We start from the raw sequence: 16,106 nt of genomic DNA, 5'->3' as shown, positions 1-16,106 counted from the left end.
TGTTATCCAACTAGCCAAAAAATCCTTCATTAATAGAAAATTTCAAAATCTTTCAAGATCTAACTTCCATCGTGATTTCTGGTACCTAGGCAAAAACATCTCCAATAACTTTGGCTCTGCATTTTCCTTCCTTTATTTCAACCTGATGGCATCTTATCTATTTCTAAAAGATGAACTCTTCGCTCAAACCTTTGGTAAAAACTAAACCTTTGATGATTCAGAGCTTTTTCCTCCCTCTCCTCCACCCTCTGACTACTTCATGCTGCCCATTAAAATCCTTCGCAGTGATGTTTTCCATGTCCTCGCTGGCCTAAACCCTCGTAAAGCTTATGGACCTGATGGGGTTCCTCCTCTTGTTCTCCGAAACTTTGCCTCCGTGCTTGCACCTTGCCTAGTCGAACTCTTCCAAATTTATCAACATCTACCTTTCCTTCTTGCTTGAAATTTACCTAGATTCAGCTTGTTCCTGAAAAAGGGTGACGGCTTCAATTCCTCAAACTACCGTCCTATTACTTTAATTTCCTGCCTCTCGAAAGTTTTTGAATCTATCAACAGGAAGATTCTTAAACATCTATCACTTCACAACCTTCTATCTGATCGTCAGTATGGGTTCCGTCAAGGCCGCTCTACTGGTGATCTGGCTTTCCTTACTGAATCTTGATCATCCTCTCTTAAGGATTTTGGTGAAACTTTTGCTGTTGCCTTGGACATATCAAAAGCTTTTGATAGAGCCTGGCACAAAGCTTTGATTTCCAAACTACCCTCCTACGGCTTCTGTCCTTTTCTCTGTAACTTCATCTCAAGTTTCCTATCTGACTTTTATATTGCTGCTGTGGTAGACGGTCACTGTTCTTCTTCAAAGTCTATTAACAGTGGCGTTTCTCAGGATTCTGTCTTGTCACCCACTCTATTCCTATTATTTATCAATGATCTAAACCAAATTTCTTATCCTATCCACTCCTACGCTGATGATACCCCACTGCACTTTTCCACGTCTTTTCGTAGATGTCCAACTCTTCAGGAAGTAAACAGTTCACGTAGGAAAGCCACAGAACACCTGACTTATGATCTTTCTAAAATTTCTGATCGGGACAGAGCAAACTTATTATTGTTTAGTGCCTCAATAACTCAATTCCTCCATCTATCACCTTGACACAACCTTCCAAATAACTCTCCTGTCTTCTTCATTGACACTCATCTGTCCCTCTCTTCTACACTGAACATCCTCGGTTTCTCTTTTACTTATAATCTAAAGTTGAAACTTCACATCTCATCTCAAGTTAAAACAACTTCTATGAAGTTAGGTGTTCTGAGGCGTCTCCGCCAGTTTTTCTCATCCCCCCACCCCCAGCTGCTCTGTACAGGACCATGTTTCACATGTATGGGAGGGTTCCAGTCATAACGATCTTTTAGACAGGGTGGAATCAAAATCTTCTCGTCTTATTAACTCCTCTCCTCTAACTGACTGTCTTCGCCCTCTTTCTCATCGCCTCGATGTTGCATCTCTTGCTGTCTTCTACCATTATTTTCGTACTAACTGCTCTTCTAATCTTGCTAACTGCATATCTCCTCTCCTCCCGCGGCCTCGCTGCACAAGGCTTTCTTCTTTCTCTCACTCCTATTCTGCCCACCTCTCTAATGCAAGAGATAACCAGTATTCTTAATCAATCATCTCTTTCTCCGGTAAACTCTAGAACTCCCTGCCTGCTTCTGTATTTCATCTTTCAAGAGGGAGGTTTCAAGAGACATCCTTTAATTTTTGATGACTGCTTTTGATTAAAAAAAAAAAAAAAATGCCTCTAATTTTAGGTTATGTGACTTTGACCTCTCTTTAGGTTCTGGCACTCTCAGTGGGCCTTTTTTCGCGCTTTTGTTGCTTCTCTAACATACTCGTAAAAAAAAAAAAAAAAAAAGGCCGTCGCCTTCTCCAGGGACGCCGCGTGGCCTGAGTGGGAGGGTCCTTGGCATCATCTGGAGCGGCTTCACGATGATCATGGTGGCCTCCTACACAGCTAACCTGGCGGCCTTCCTGGTGCTGGACACGCCCGAGACACCCATCTCAGGCATCAACGATCCCCGGGTGAGAGAGAGAGAGAGAGAGAGAGAGAGAGAGAGAGAGAGAGAGAGAGAGAGAGAGAGAGAATGAATGAACGAATGAATAATTACACGCAACGAGCCACACCAAACAAAACCTGGACTTTATAATCTAATTAATTTTTCTTCATGTGTATTTGTGAATTTATTAGTTATTAAGTGTATCTGTTAATTCCAGAGGCGCATTTTAACTTCTGTTAGTTAATTCATGGATTATTTTCCCTGTTTTTAATGCTCTGGCGCCAAGAAATTAGTGAATTAATCTATCAAAGTCAATCAATCATCCAATAAGTTATCAAATCAATCATTTAATGAATTGTTTAACTATTCGGTCAGTCGTTATCGTTATTCGATCAGTTAGCCAATCTATCAGTCATCCAACTGGTACATCAATCATTCCATTACTCTAACATTTATCCAGTTAATCAATCACTGAACCAGTCAGTCAATCAATCTACCAATCAATCATTCAGTCTATCGCTATCAGTCAATGTATATCAATTCTTCACCTTGACTCGGTCTCGCTGGCTCGTGGCGGGCGACGCAGCTTCGGAACCCTGTGGAGAACTTCAGCTTCGCCACGGTGCGCGGGTCTGCGGTGGACATGTTCTTCCGCCGCAAGACTGAGTGGGCGAACATGTACCGCGTGATGGAGGCACATGACTACCGCACCGTGGACGAGGCGGTGCAGGCGGTGCGCGACGGGTGAGAGGCATCAGTGTTGTCTGTCTCCGAGCAAAATGGCGAGGGAAGAGGACAAAAGGAAGGGTGAAGGATAATAGATAAGAAAGGAAGGGGTGTAGAAACGGACAGGTAGTATTCTGTTTTTCTATGGCGATGTGGAAAGTAAAGAAGAAAGAAAAAGAGGAGGAAAGAAGGAAAGCTAATATTTAATCGTAAATTTTTCATAGAATGATACAGGAAGCAAAGAGGGAAGGAATATAGGAAGGCTCAAGAAAAGTAAGCAATTAGGATTATTGTGAAGTTTTTTTGTTTTCAAATATTTAACTTTTTGTATATATTTTTTTTATATTAATCAACGTTATTATTATTATTATTATTATTCAATTAACCATTCATTTTTGGGGGGGAAGAAGGGAACAGGAGGAGGAGTTAGGCTCCTTGCCCGTTTCTGTATTTCCTCCTTCCTATGACTTGGACTCTTTCAAAAGGAAGGTTTCAAGATAATTATCCTTTTTTTTTTTTATACCATTCTACCTGACATATGTTTGGGAACTGGCAATGTGTTTTTTTTTTTTTTCGTAATATTTCTTGTCCTTGGCCAGTGGCCTTACATAAAAAAAAAAAAAAAAAAAGCGTATGATTAACAATACGTAAAAGTAAGGAAAATAGAGTTTAAGATCCTATAACATTTTAGTTTGGTAAAGATTCACTGATTGTTAAATGAAAAGTTAGTGTGTGCTAGATGTTAAATGAAGAGAGTTAGTGTGTGCTAGAGTGTGTTAGTTTGATACTTTCCCTGATTGTTACTCGTACTACATGAAGCTAGTGCGTGTTACGTGTATGTCTTCAAATGATACTTCTGCCACATGTTCGTATCTCGTGGTGTACAGGCGGCTCCAGGCGTTCATCTGGGAGAGCTCGAGGCTGGAGTACGAGGCGTCCATGGACTGCAGCCTGGTGACGGTCGGAGAGCTGTTTGGGCGCTCCGGGTATGGCATCGGCCTGAAGAAGGAGTCCCCGTGGTCAGAGAAAATCACGCTGGACATCCTGGACCTTCACGAGCGTAAGGCGCCGCACCACCACCTTTATAATATACATTCAAAAGGCTCTACTTGAAGGCACACGGAGTTTTAAGGGTGTTTCTACGGTTGTGGTGACAGATTAACAAAATTTCTACATTATTAAGAGGAGAAACATTCTTGAGAACCCGGCTAATCATTTCTATGTCCTTTTGAAAATAGTCATGGTGAGAGAGCAAAGCGTTTCTGAGTACGGGCCTAAGTGATGCACGCTCTCACATTATCTTCTTGACCTAGTGATGAATGAAGCTTTCTGAAGTTCGAGTGATACTAATATGGGTATAAAAAAAAGTTTTGGATTCTCACTAGGACTGTATTCACAAGCCACAGAGATGACTAGTCTGGTTTTCATGGGTGGCTTTCCAATTGGTGATGAAGTATTCTTGTTAAACCTCCACTAAGAATATGTAAACACCCATGGTAACCCCTAACAATTTCCACTAGAGCCTGCTTGACGTGATAATACGTTGAAATACAGTCTCCGTAGAAAGCAGTGGTTCTCTTGGGTGTTTTTCTTGTTGATGATGCAGAATTCTTGTTTAACCACCAGTACAAATTTCCAAATACCCTCGAAAAACCCCATTACTGGCTTTCTGTTAAAAGTAGGTCAGATAATACGCCTGAAGATAAGGTCTTTAAAAAGCAATGCAACAACGTCTTCTTCAGGAGGATACATGGAGGACTTGGACAAGAAGTGGATATGGAATGAGGGAGAGTCGTGTAACGTGAGCGATCAGGAATTCTCTAAGCGCCTGGGACTCAAGAACCTGGAGGGCATCTTCATCCTGGTGGCGGGTGGCGTGCTGAGTGGCATCCCGCTCATCGTGATGGAGCTGATCTACCACCGCTGCAGGAGGCGCTACGAGGCAGCCAGGAGTGACGGGAGCAGCCAGCAGCAGAGGGGCAGTAACTGCCAGGTCAGCGAGGACAGGGAGGGACGAGGATGCTGCGAAGGCGAGGTAATAATCAGAATGAGATGCATGGAGGGAACAGCGGAATGAAGATTCTTGAAAGTACGAAACTGTGTACTCATTTCTTAGTTTTGAGTGATGTAATGCATCATATCATTTGGCAGACTGATCAATTTTCGAAGGTATCTTTTTCCACAGGGAGACGATAGTTTGAGAAATCCTTTACTCGCAAAGAAAACAACTGCAGTAGGTAAGGATTTTCATTTTTTTATTCAATCGTATTGTCATGAAATGTAGAATATTGTGTGAACGGACTGGTCGTAATATAACTCATAAAAAAAAGGTCTTATAACTTGCCTGCAGAGAATAATGTTGCTGCTAAGCCCCGCAGCAGCCCGGGGCGAGGCGCCACACTGGCAAACTGTGTTACGGACGGCGGTATCGGGATAGGGCGGCACCGCTACCCACATTCCCACGCCCACCAGTGGGACAGCGAGGAGGTGCTGCAGGAGGTGGAGGAGCGACTCTTGGCCAGCCCGCACATCCCCGAGGAGTGGTGGATCCTCGCGCCGCCCACCTGCCCCCACTACCGCGACGCCCCTGACCCGTGTTACCTGGAGGAGCCCTGCCACGCCCCCTGTCCCACCCCCTGCCCCGCTCCCTGCCTTGCTGACTGCGATGGCCCAGTCTGCCTCGACCCTCGGTGCGTGGAGAACCCGGCTAGCAGTGGTAATGAAGACTGCACACAGTTCCACGTGGACGTTGACCTGCACGTGGCGGAAGCGGGCGTGGAGGCGGGCGAGGCGTGTGTGTTTGGAGGGTGCGAATGTAATTCCTCGGGCACTTCCCCAGCGACGCCAGCAGCAGCAGGAGAAGGCAGCAATGTGTCACGTCCTCCCCACAAGGTGCCATTGGAGAACTTGCCTGATGTTGTGGATAACTGCAGTGAGCGGGAGGACTGTGTGGATGGGGTGGTAGGAGTGGAGAGGGTGGAGGAGGGTGAGGGGCAGGCGGGTGGTGGTAGTCGTGGTGGCGGTGATGAGCAGCGAGTGAATGGCGGGCCGAAAAGAAAGAGGCGCACGATCTATGTGTAGGAATGTGACCAGCCGCCTCCTGTGTGCTTGTAGTGAAAGACACGATGCATAGCTTGGCTTTCTGGTTAGGAGCATAAACTGGTTTTGTGGAGTATTTTGATATAACAGAAGGAAACATGCCTTTTAGTTAATGACTAATTTATTTGGATACGATATGTGAAGTGAATACAATGACTGTATGGTGCTTCTTTCAGGTTTCTTTAACTACACCAGGAGAACGAAAACAATAGAGGAGTTGAGGCGCTTGTTTAACCCACACTGAGCTGCTTCGCCGCCTGTCCTTCAAGACTTATTAACAAACTACATACGTTAAGTTGGTTGAAGCTTCTGTCCTTACGGCTTCACTCTTCCCTCTTTCCTAAGCCAATGCTTTAAATGTCCATGCTTCTTGACCTGGCTGTGTGCATTTTACCCAGCTTCTGAAGAGCATCGGCTGGTGGACTAGAACACTGGGAACTGGCAGGCAACAGCTAGCTATCTTTGAACAGTTGTTAATGAAGTAACGAGGCTTCTGTGTTTATCCAGTGTCTGTGTATTCGCTGCTCTGTGTATAAATAAGATGCCATCCAATCGAAGACACGTGTGTGGAAAGTGCTTAGTGTTCACCGCTTTGTGTTGGTTGGGTGACGTGTGTGATGCTGGCGCTGTGTTCGTTACATTGTTTGCGTTGTCGAGAGTTTAGTCTTTGCAAGGGAGAAAGAGGGTGATTATTGGAACACCGGAGTGTGGTGATCTTTCCAGCTACACTCAAGTGGTCGCCTTTGAACGTCTGTCCTTCCATCGCCATCCATCTACACCCATGTCCAAGTGGGTTATCTTGTTTTCTGAAGGTGTTGGCGAAAAGACAACTGTTAACCAGCAATGTGAGTCAGTAGGCAGAAGGTAAAGAGAGTTGAGTGTTCTTAGATTACTGTATTCATTAACAGAACTGTGCTGTAAATACATTGTAATCTTTAACACGCTGTTATTGAATTAATAGTTAATGGTTTCATTCCTATTTTATATATTCAGAGTGATCCACGACTAATATGTGACGGGTGCAAATCAAGACGGAATGTAAAACTCGACAGAGAAATTGTTGTATCCTGAGCGACAGAGAGCAGCAGTGTTCTGGTAAAGACCCCACTACTACACAGCACCGAATCTCCACTACTACACAACGCTTAGCTCCCACCACTACACAACACCGAGCATCAAAAACTGTTGTGAATGTTAGAGAAGAGTGAACTGGTTAATAAGAGGAGCATCTAAGAAGTGATGCAAAGCGACAGAGTACAAGAAGCTGTGTCGGTTTACTACCGTTGCTCCTCACGGCCACCTTCAGACAGGTATGTGTAATTTGTGTGCCACCTTATTGGAGCAAATTTCTACCTTTATCTTCAGGTAGTTCCACTTAATTTTACCTTTTCACGTGAGGTGTCATTGGCTGAACCTGCCTTTGACACAGGCCTCTAAACCCCGCCCACCTCCTCTCGCCCCTCCCAGTTCTTCCTTCCCTCTCCTGCCTTATCCCTTCATCGTTGTTCTCATCTCGTGTGTGTGCGTGTGTGTGTGTGTGTGTGTGTGTGACAGCAATCCAGAGATGTCATTGAGGACGTCTCTCTCTCTCTCTCTCTCTCTCTCTCTCTCTCTCTCTCTCTCTCTCTCTCTCTCTCTCTCTCTCTCTCTCTGATATTGAAATCTTGTTAATCTGTCACTAGAACCGTAAAAACATATTTGAAAATCTGTGTAATTTCAACTAAGGCCCTTTGAAAGTAGTGGAGGTGCGACCATAAGTGTTTCTATCGTACAGTGAGGACGGAGGGAAGGAGAGAGAAAGCGAGAGAGGACACGGTGTCAGAACGATAACTTGCAGTTTTCATTATTATACTTATTGATGTTCAGGATCTCATGGGTGTCTTTTTTTTCCTATGATTCATAATTCTTGTTAAATTAGCACTGCAGGAACATGAAATCGCGAAAAAAAAAATTTTTCCATCAGATCATGTTAATATAATTTTCGAGGTTAGAGACTGCAGCCTGATCTCTGAAGGTGCAGTGTAATGAAAACAAGCAGTGAAAGAAATGGGAAAGGACAGTAGTGCAGGGCAAAGAGAGCGGGAGCAGGGAGAACGGTGGAGGGAAGTATGGAATATGAGTAGGTTAAGGGGATTGGAGAAGCTTGAGTGAGTGAGTGGGTGAGGGAGTGGCGATGTGTACCTTGCTAGGGTGGGGGAGAAGTGGGGGAGGTGGGGTCATATTACAACGTTAAACAATCTAACTTTGATATATTTTCACGTAAGTATAAATCACTCGCTTAACAGACATATTTAAAGGTAAGCAGGGAAGGGACATAGGTGTGGTAGTACATAGTCAGAGGTACAGTTGGCAGTTGTAGGTGTGTGCAAATACAAGAGACTTATTTCTGCAGGACCTGTTGGAAGCCACAGAGGGAAATCTATCCAAGATCCAGTTGGTCAGGACGAGTCGGTAGTAGCAGTGTCACTCTAGCTCCTCTGCGGCCTCAGTCCTGCCCGTCCCGACGCTTGCCTCGCTATAATCGCCACTGCCAGTACTGTCTCGAGTTATGCGGTGTATAGTGTACACGGAAACGTTAGTGCTGCTGCTTCTGTTATTGAATGCAGGCAAGTCTGTGTGTGTGTGTGTGTGTGTGTGTGTGTGTGTGTGTGTACTCAAGTATCTTCCCAATTACGTAATTTAAAAGGTGATATCCATTCATTTATGTCACTGTAGACATATAGACAATTTGTAAGGCTTTGAGTGCGCATCAGGACTATTTATTTTAAGGTCAAAGAAATTAGTTGAGTTGAAATGGGTGGTTTATTGCCGCTGATCCATGATGCATAAAATTTGTTAAACTATCACTGAAACCCTAGAATCAGAAAAAAAAAAAAAAAAAACAGACCTTGAAAAGCATAATAACATCCACGAAAGCTTGCTGTTATAAAAGTAGTCAAGATATGACGTCAAAGCATTTGAGAATATGGCTTCTAGAGAAGAAGTTTTTACTTAAACTTCTAGGATCCTTATACAACAATACGCGGTTGGAAAATGAACCAAAATGATCAGTGAAAAAAAAAAAAAAAACTATAACGGTATTTTCCTGTGTGTTCCCTCCCGGTAGGCAGCGAGTGCGTGGTGGTTCAGCAGGTGGGCACACGCGGGCCGGCCGTGGCGGGGCGCGCTGTGCAGCTGGAGTGTCTGTGGTCCCAGGGCAGCGGGCCACCCTTGTACGTGGTGCAGTGGTGCAAGGACGGCGACATGTTCTTCAGGGTGATTCTGGTGCCCGAGTCTCGGAAAGTGGTGTTCCCCACGCCGGGCGTCCAGGTCGTGGTGAGGGTGACTGCTTTCTTTATTATTTTTTATTGTGTGTGTGTGTGTGTGTGTGTGTGTGTGTGTGTGTGTGTGTGTGTGTGTGCATTAATTTAGTTGACCAAGTGCAATGAAAAAAAAGTTGGATGCTGCTTCGCTAACATCTGTTAACATCTGATTTATAAGCAATGCAGTAGGAGGGGAGGGGGAGCGTGCAAGGTATCATAGAAAAAGGGACGCGTGTAAGAGAGTTTGGCCACCACTGACTTACACTATATATTACGTAACGAAAACTCGTCACCACTTGCCATCAATGCCATCCCTCCTTTGGCCACACTGAAAGTTAATTTGAAGCAGGTTCAATCTTTAGCTATGAGAAGCATCCGCCGAGCCGGGAATCGAACTTGGCAATCAGCATCAGGATCATGATCCCTAAATTCCTGAAGTAATTATTGCGGCTTTTATGCTCTCCCGGTCAAACACACACACACACACATGCGCATAAATAAGCACTTGGGACAAAGACAACCCCATATTACAAATACAACCTAAATAAGACCAGCTAGCTCTCTTTCCTTCACGTTCCACCCCACAACAGAAAGCATTCGTAATACACTAAGCCAATAAACTAAATACAAGAGTTGCTTGCAGTTTATAATACGCTTTCTACCACACCCTATTCTTGTCCCTTAAACATTGTACCATTGTGCCTTATTATGTTTTTTTCTTTTCTTACATGTACAGTAGCAATTCTTATCTGATCGACTTATCCTCTCTAACATTGTCTTCATTCTCTCACTCACCGTCGTAATATTGCATCTTTTACGGTCTTGTATTTTAATTTACATGGTCACCACTCCTCCGAACTTGTAAAACATTGTCTTCGTTCTCTCTCTCACCGTCGCAATATTGCATCTTTTACCGTCTTCTAGTTTTATTTACATGGTCACCGCTCCTCCGAACTTGTAAACTGCACGTTTGTCTCTCATCCCTTCCCCCAACTCGCGGTCTCGTTCCACAAGATTTTGTACACATACTCGTATATAATCTCACTGTCCACCTTACTAGTGCAAAAGTTAACATGTATCAGTACTCTTTCATCCTTTTGGTGGTGGTAAACTCTGGAACTTTCCTTGTGTGTCTGTGTTTCTTCCTGCTGACGACTTGAACTTTTCAGAAGAGTATCAAGACAGCTTAAAACACCCCAGGAAAAAAAAAAAAAAAAAAAAAAAAAAAAAAAAATATATATATATATATATATATATATATATATATATATATATATATATATATATATATATATATATATATATATATATATATATATATATATATATATATATATATATATATATATATATATATATATATAATAACTAGAATCTCTTTTAAGTAATTTCCTATATCTGTTTGAAAATGAAATTATGAACATTTATTAATTTATTGTTTTGTGTATTTTTTTCTCTTGGTTAGTTTCCTTGGTAAATGATAACGATGATGGTGGTGGTGGTGGTGATGATGATGATAGTAATAATAATAATAATAATAATAATAATAATAATAATAATAATAATAAAAAGACAGACAAGAATACCTAGGTACATACAGAAAGACATACATTGACAAAGACTGTGACAAAAGCACAATATTCATTAATAATTAAGTTTTATAACATTTTTATGTATGTTCGTGTGTTTCTTCTTGTGTGTATTAATTGCTTTTCTTCACATATGAGCCTGTTGAGATGATTTTAAAATGGCTTTCCTGTATGTGATACCATTTCATATACCAAGCCCATCAATATTTACTCAGTCCTCTGCCTTTACGTGTCTGGCCGGCAGGTAGGGGCTTCCAGCGAGCACCGGGTGACGCTGACCAACGTGACTGCCGCCACCGCTGGTAACTACTCCTGTGAGGCGATGAGTGACACCCCGGACTTTTTTGTCAGTGCTCTTTCCGTCTACATTCCTGTGCTGGGTGAGTACTGCACATTTTACTCTTTGTGTAACATCTGGGGTTGAGAAACTGACACATTATTCTGGAACTAAGAATTCTATAACTCGTCCACACACATGACATGACCACTGGACACTGTGTTGTAAAGTGAAGCGCTTGTTGCTTGGGTAAAATGACGTTATAACTGGTTTGTTAAGAAGCCTTCCTGGTCCACCAGGCCGCTGTACAGCTCTTCTGTTGATTGTTTTCCACAATTAAATTGTGAAGTTTTTCGTTCTTGTTTGTGCATGGGTATTCACACTACTGTCAGCGAACGCCGACCTTTCGTCGCGGCGGCACACGTGCTCAGGTAGCGCGTTTTAACATCCATAAATCTGTCTAATCTTCTCTTAAAGCTCCCTAATGACTCAACACTAACAACTTGATTACTGAGTCAGTTCCATTCATCTACCACTCTATGTGAAAACCAATTCCTTCCTATCTCCTTTTTAAACCAAAATTTTTCAAGCTTGAACCTGTTATTTCTTGTTCTATCCTGGTTACTGATCCTAAGAATTTTGCTTACTTTCCCCTTGTTATAACCCTTATACTAATTAAAGACTTCTATCAGGTCCCCTCCTAACCTAAGTCTCTCTAAAGAATGTCAATTTAACAGCTTCATTCGTGCTCCATAAGGAATACCCCGCATCTTTTGTATCCTTTTAGTCATTCTCCTTTATACTGATTCTAATAGACCTATATCCTTCTTGTAATATGGGGACCAGAACTGCACAGCGTAGTCCAGATGAGGTCTGACCACTGCCAAATATAACTTTAATACTTTAATATTACTTTGAGACTTCAACTCTTAACACTCCTAAAAATGAATCCTAATGTCCTATTTGCCCTGTTTCTGGCCTCTATGCATTGCTTTCTCAGATGTAGTTCAGAACTAACTATAAGTCCTAAATCTTTTTCTTACCCTGAACATACCAGAGCTTCATTGTTTATTGTGTACCTACTGTGTGGGTTTTCTTTACCTTCACTAAGTACTTTGCATTTGTTAATATGAAACTGCATTGGCATGCGTCTGTCCATTTGTTCATCCTATCCAAATCTGCCTGCAAGGCGATGGCATCTGATTCTGAACTAATTATCCACCTATTTTCCTGTTATCCGCAAATTTACGAACATCAATTACTAATGCTACTATCCAAGTCACCGATATATATATTAAAAACAACAATGGCCCTAAAACTTATCCATGTAGCACACCACTAATTACTTGATCCCACTTGGATTTAGAGGCGTTTATTGCAACTCTCTGTCGCCTGTCGCTTAGCCATGAGTTTATCCAGTCTAACACCTTCCCAACTATCCCATGCACCATAACCTTTCTCGGGAGCTTGGCTGCCTTGTCAAACACTTCACTAAAGTCCAGTTATAGGATGTCATAACTATCACCATTATCTGCAGCCTCGTAAATTTTATTGTAAAAACTTAACAAGTTCATCAGGCAAGACTTCTCCTTCGTGAAGCCATGGTGTGACTGACTTATCAAGTTATGTTTGTCTAAATGCTCCCTAATGTTCTTCACTATTACTGACTCCATTATTTTACCTACAACAATAGTTAAGCTGACAGGTCCATAATTAGACGTTAAAGTTTTATCTCCTTTCTTAAAGATGGTACTACGTTCGTGTGCCTCCACATTACCAGTACCTCATCTGACTCTAATGATTTCCTAAAGGCAGAAACTAACGATTCACAAACAACCTCTTTGCCTTCTTTTAGTACTCTAGAATATATTTCATCTGGTCCTGGTACAGTAAAATCCCTTTTATCCGGCATCAACGGGACCACCGACATGCCGGATACTTGAATATTGCCGGATACTTGAATAGAAGTGAAATTATGTCCACAATCACCACCCTACACTCACGCATCTTACCATAACAAAGGTCAGCTGATCTGATCAGCTGCTTAAGTGTAAGCACAACACGCTTCCTCTTTTCTACAACTTTAGGCATGATGAAGGCGTCAGGCGATGAACAGTGCACACGCGGGACTGAGTCACTGAGTAAACACAGTGCAGTGGGCCGTGGGTGGTGCAAAGCAGTGTGCTCTGGTGGCGAGGGGACAAAGTATGCCTTGTGCGGGAATTTTAATAGATTTTATGAGTACACATTGATTTTTTATTGATTTTAAGGCTCGGGGAAAAATGTGCCGGATACTTGAAGCTGCCGGATACTCGAATGCTGGATGAGAGGGATTTTGCTGTATCTTAAACTTTTCCAGCCTATCTATCTCATGTTCTATTATCTCCTTAGTTATGGTAATATGCCAGCTTCTCATTCTCTTCTGCTCTAAACATCTGTTCACTATTCGGCATTTCCTGCATGTTTTCCTGGGTGAAGATAGCTAAAAAGATACTCGTTTGGAGTTGTATTAATTTCCTCCCCAGAACTAACCAGGTCCCCATCTGCTAATAAGGCCTCTCAGAAAAAAAGGGGGGGGGGGCTGGGACAAATTGACTTATTGGTATCTCAAATGCATTTTTTCTTTGCACTCACACCCATAGTAACAATGTCTAGCATTAATTACTAGTTAGTATTCATTGTATCTTTGGTGACAAGTAATCCACTTTTTTCTTGGGTTGAAACGTATTTTGCTCTATTATTTTTGTGGATATTGTAGGGATGAGTGCAAGGCAGACAAGTCACGGTGAAATAATTCAATCATAGATATTCGCATGTCGGGCTAGAATGGTGTCGATGTAGCGAAATATGTGATTTAGAAAAAGTGAAGCTTCCAGAACCTCGTATGAAAATTTGTCAAGGGACACAGTAAGGAATTATCTTTTCACAACCATAGTGGTGGCATCCCCACCAGCTGCCTTGCTGTAAGAGTTGGAGTAGAGCCCAACTGCCTTTGTAGAGAAGCTATAGAAGCTGTGGGGTAAAGGTAAAGGGATGTCATCACTCTGGTTGTTACTCACTGCCTCCCTTGACGATTTTTCGAATGACATTCTGGAAATTTCATATTTTTAAATTCACACATTTTGCTATATCGACACCATTCCAGCCTGACATGTGAAGATCTATGATGCAATGATATCACTGTGACTTGCCTGCTTTGCACTCATCATTACACACACCACAGCATGAACAGAACATAAGGCGTTTCACCCTGAGAACAAAGCCAATCACGCATCACCAAAGACACCATGAACACTGACACCAGTGACCTGCTTAATACTGGTCATTATTGCTGTGGGCATGAGTGAGGAGGAAAGATGCACTTGAGATGCTAATAAGTCAATATGTCCCAGCCCAATTTTTATGCTTGCTGTGAGGCCTTAAGTAAAACACACTCCCTGAACAACATGTGCTACTGTGATGCAGAGGTGGCGTTCACTGACTGTACTTCAGAGAGCAAGGTTAACTATAATATTGTCATACATAACTTTTTATAATATCTATCCAGCCAGTAATTATCAATATGCATATAATATGAGACAGTAATTAAACAATAATGAATGAATCTCTCTTTTTGTCTGGTTTTGTCTGTTTCTGTTTACCTGTGTGCTTACCTGTTTGTTCATCCTTCTATCTGTCTTATCTTTTAGTTTTAATATTAAGCTTGTACACTTTCTGATGAATAGTTTGTTAACCACAGAGGTTCCAGCAGCTGGCCCCAACTGGCGAGGGCTGCTCAGCATGTACCACCTGGACCAGCAGCTTGTGGCTCACTGCCATGTATACTCCTCCAGGCCACCAGCACTGTTCACCTTCTTTGTGAATGGTCACCTGGTCACGGTCCGTCAAGTGCTAGCATATGCTGCATGTCGAAGTGTGTGAATCTGATGTGCAAACATTAGTCTTAAGGCTTAATATTAGGTGTTTTGATTTTCTGCTAATGAGTATGTAACTATGTGTAGACATGTTTTCACCCTCTGCAGAAGGAGAGTGGCTGGCACCTTTGGAACCCTCCAGTACAGCAGACTCAAGAGCCTGTGTGGAACTCTTCCTCAACTCTGTCTATTCCTCTCAATTTACAGAACATTCAGAAGTTATTTCCTAAAGAACACCCAAAATATACATTAATTGAATCAGATTCAAAAGCTAGTACAGATGTGTCTCAATATGAGCCTGAAGCAACTTGGCTTTCTGATCCCCAAAGATACTACACCTTTCCCTCAGGTTTACTGTTATCACACAGCCAAACACAACATTCTTTCACTTCACAATCCAACTCTGTCAACACACAAAGCTCCTCATCCCCAACCAACACTCTGAGGCTCAACCTGACATGTGTGGCAGATGTGGGGCAGCTCTCCTACAAGACCAGTGCCTGGTCCTCTGTCAGCCTCCCAGTGGTGGTGCATCCCAATGGCTTGACTGGATCATCAGGAAGTGCAGGTACACTTGAACTTGTATTTTTTTTTAAATGTTAATTGTGCTCTTTTTAAGAAAAATCATTGCATATTCCATTATTTTTAGTGTTTTGTTTCTACAATACTCATCACAGGCATAGCAGTTGAGTGTGGATGCTGTAGAAACAAATGATCTATGAGGGGAGTGATGACATGGTGAGAACAATAAAAGTGCATATGAGAGATGAGCTGCGTGTCTGTGCAAGTGGTATAAATTGCAGAGTGGAGTGGGTGAAAGAGAACACTGAGATGGTGTGGCCAATTGAAAAGATGAAGAGTGAAGAGTTTGTAAAGAAAGTGTGTGTGTGAGTGAAGGTTCTAATACAAGACCACTTGGAAGATGGAAGGATAGAGTAAAGAAAAACATATATGAAAGAAATGTTAGTAAACAACATGTGCCTGAACTAGCTAAAAGGGAATGTCTGGATAGGGAAAGGTGGAAACTCCTCTGCTGTAGAGGAAGCAGGTATCATTTCTAGTTTTCTGTAATCCTCTCTAATTCATTACAGGACTCCAGCACATCCCTCACCTCATCATGTATATTCTGCCAACCCTCTACTTC

At 42.4% G+C, this 16,106-nt stretch overlaps 1 protein-coding gene across 3 annotated transcripts in view; it reads left to right on the top strand.

Moving 5' to 3' along the window:
* Nucleotides 1-8,430, top strand: part of LOC135102798 (glutamate [NMDA] receptor subunit 1-like) — a 31,143-nt gene extending 22,713 nt beyond the window's left edge. The window contains exons 16-24 of one of the 3 annotated variants that reach the window (XM_064008317.1): nt 1,932-2,080; nt 2,642-2,799; nt 3,669-3,841; nt 4,524-4,816; nt 4,967-5,018; nt 5,132-5,673; nt 6,057-6,725; nt 6,874-7,190; nt 8,273-8,430. In XM_064008317.1, coding sequence (XP_063864387.1) covers nt 1,932-2,080; nt 2,642-2,799; nt 3,669-3,841; nt 4,524-4,816; nt 4,967-5,018; nt 5,132-5,673; nt 6,057-6,092 — 1,403 coding nt within the window. In that variant the 3' untranslated portion in view covers nt 6,093-6,725; nt 6,874-7,190; nt 8,273-8,430. Of the gene's footprint in view, nt 1-1,931; nt 2,081-2,641; nt 2,800-3,668; nt 3,842-4,523; nt 4,817-4,950; nt 5,019-5,131; nt 5,674-6,056; nt 6,745-6,873; nt 7,191-8,272 lie in introns of those variants that run through there. The other 2 variants (XM_064008318.1, XM_064008319.1) reach the window with 2 other exon arrangements.
* The last annotated feature ends 7,676 nt before the right edge of the window (nt 8,431-16,106 follow it).

Source organism: Scylla paramamosain, chromosome 8, assembly GCF_035594125.1.
Source record: "Scylla paramamosain isolate STU-SP2022 chromosome 8, ASM3559412v1, whole genome shotgun sequence".
NCBI classification, from domain to species: domain Eukaryota; kingdom Metazoa; phylum Arthropoda; class Malacostraca; order Decapoda; family Portunidae; genus Scylla; species Scylla paramamosain.
The sequence above is the reverse complement of the archived record's forward strand: the minus strand, read 5'-3'. Positions and strand labels throughout refer to the sequence as shown.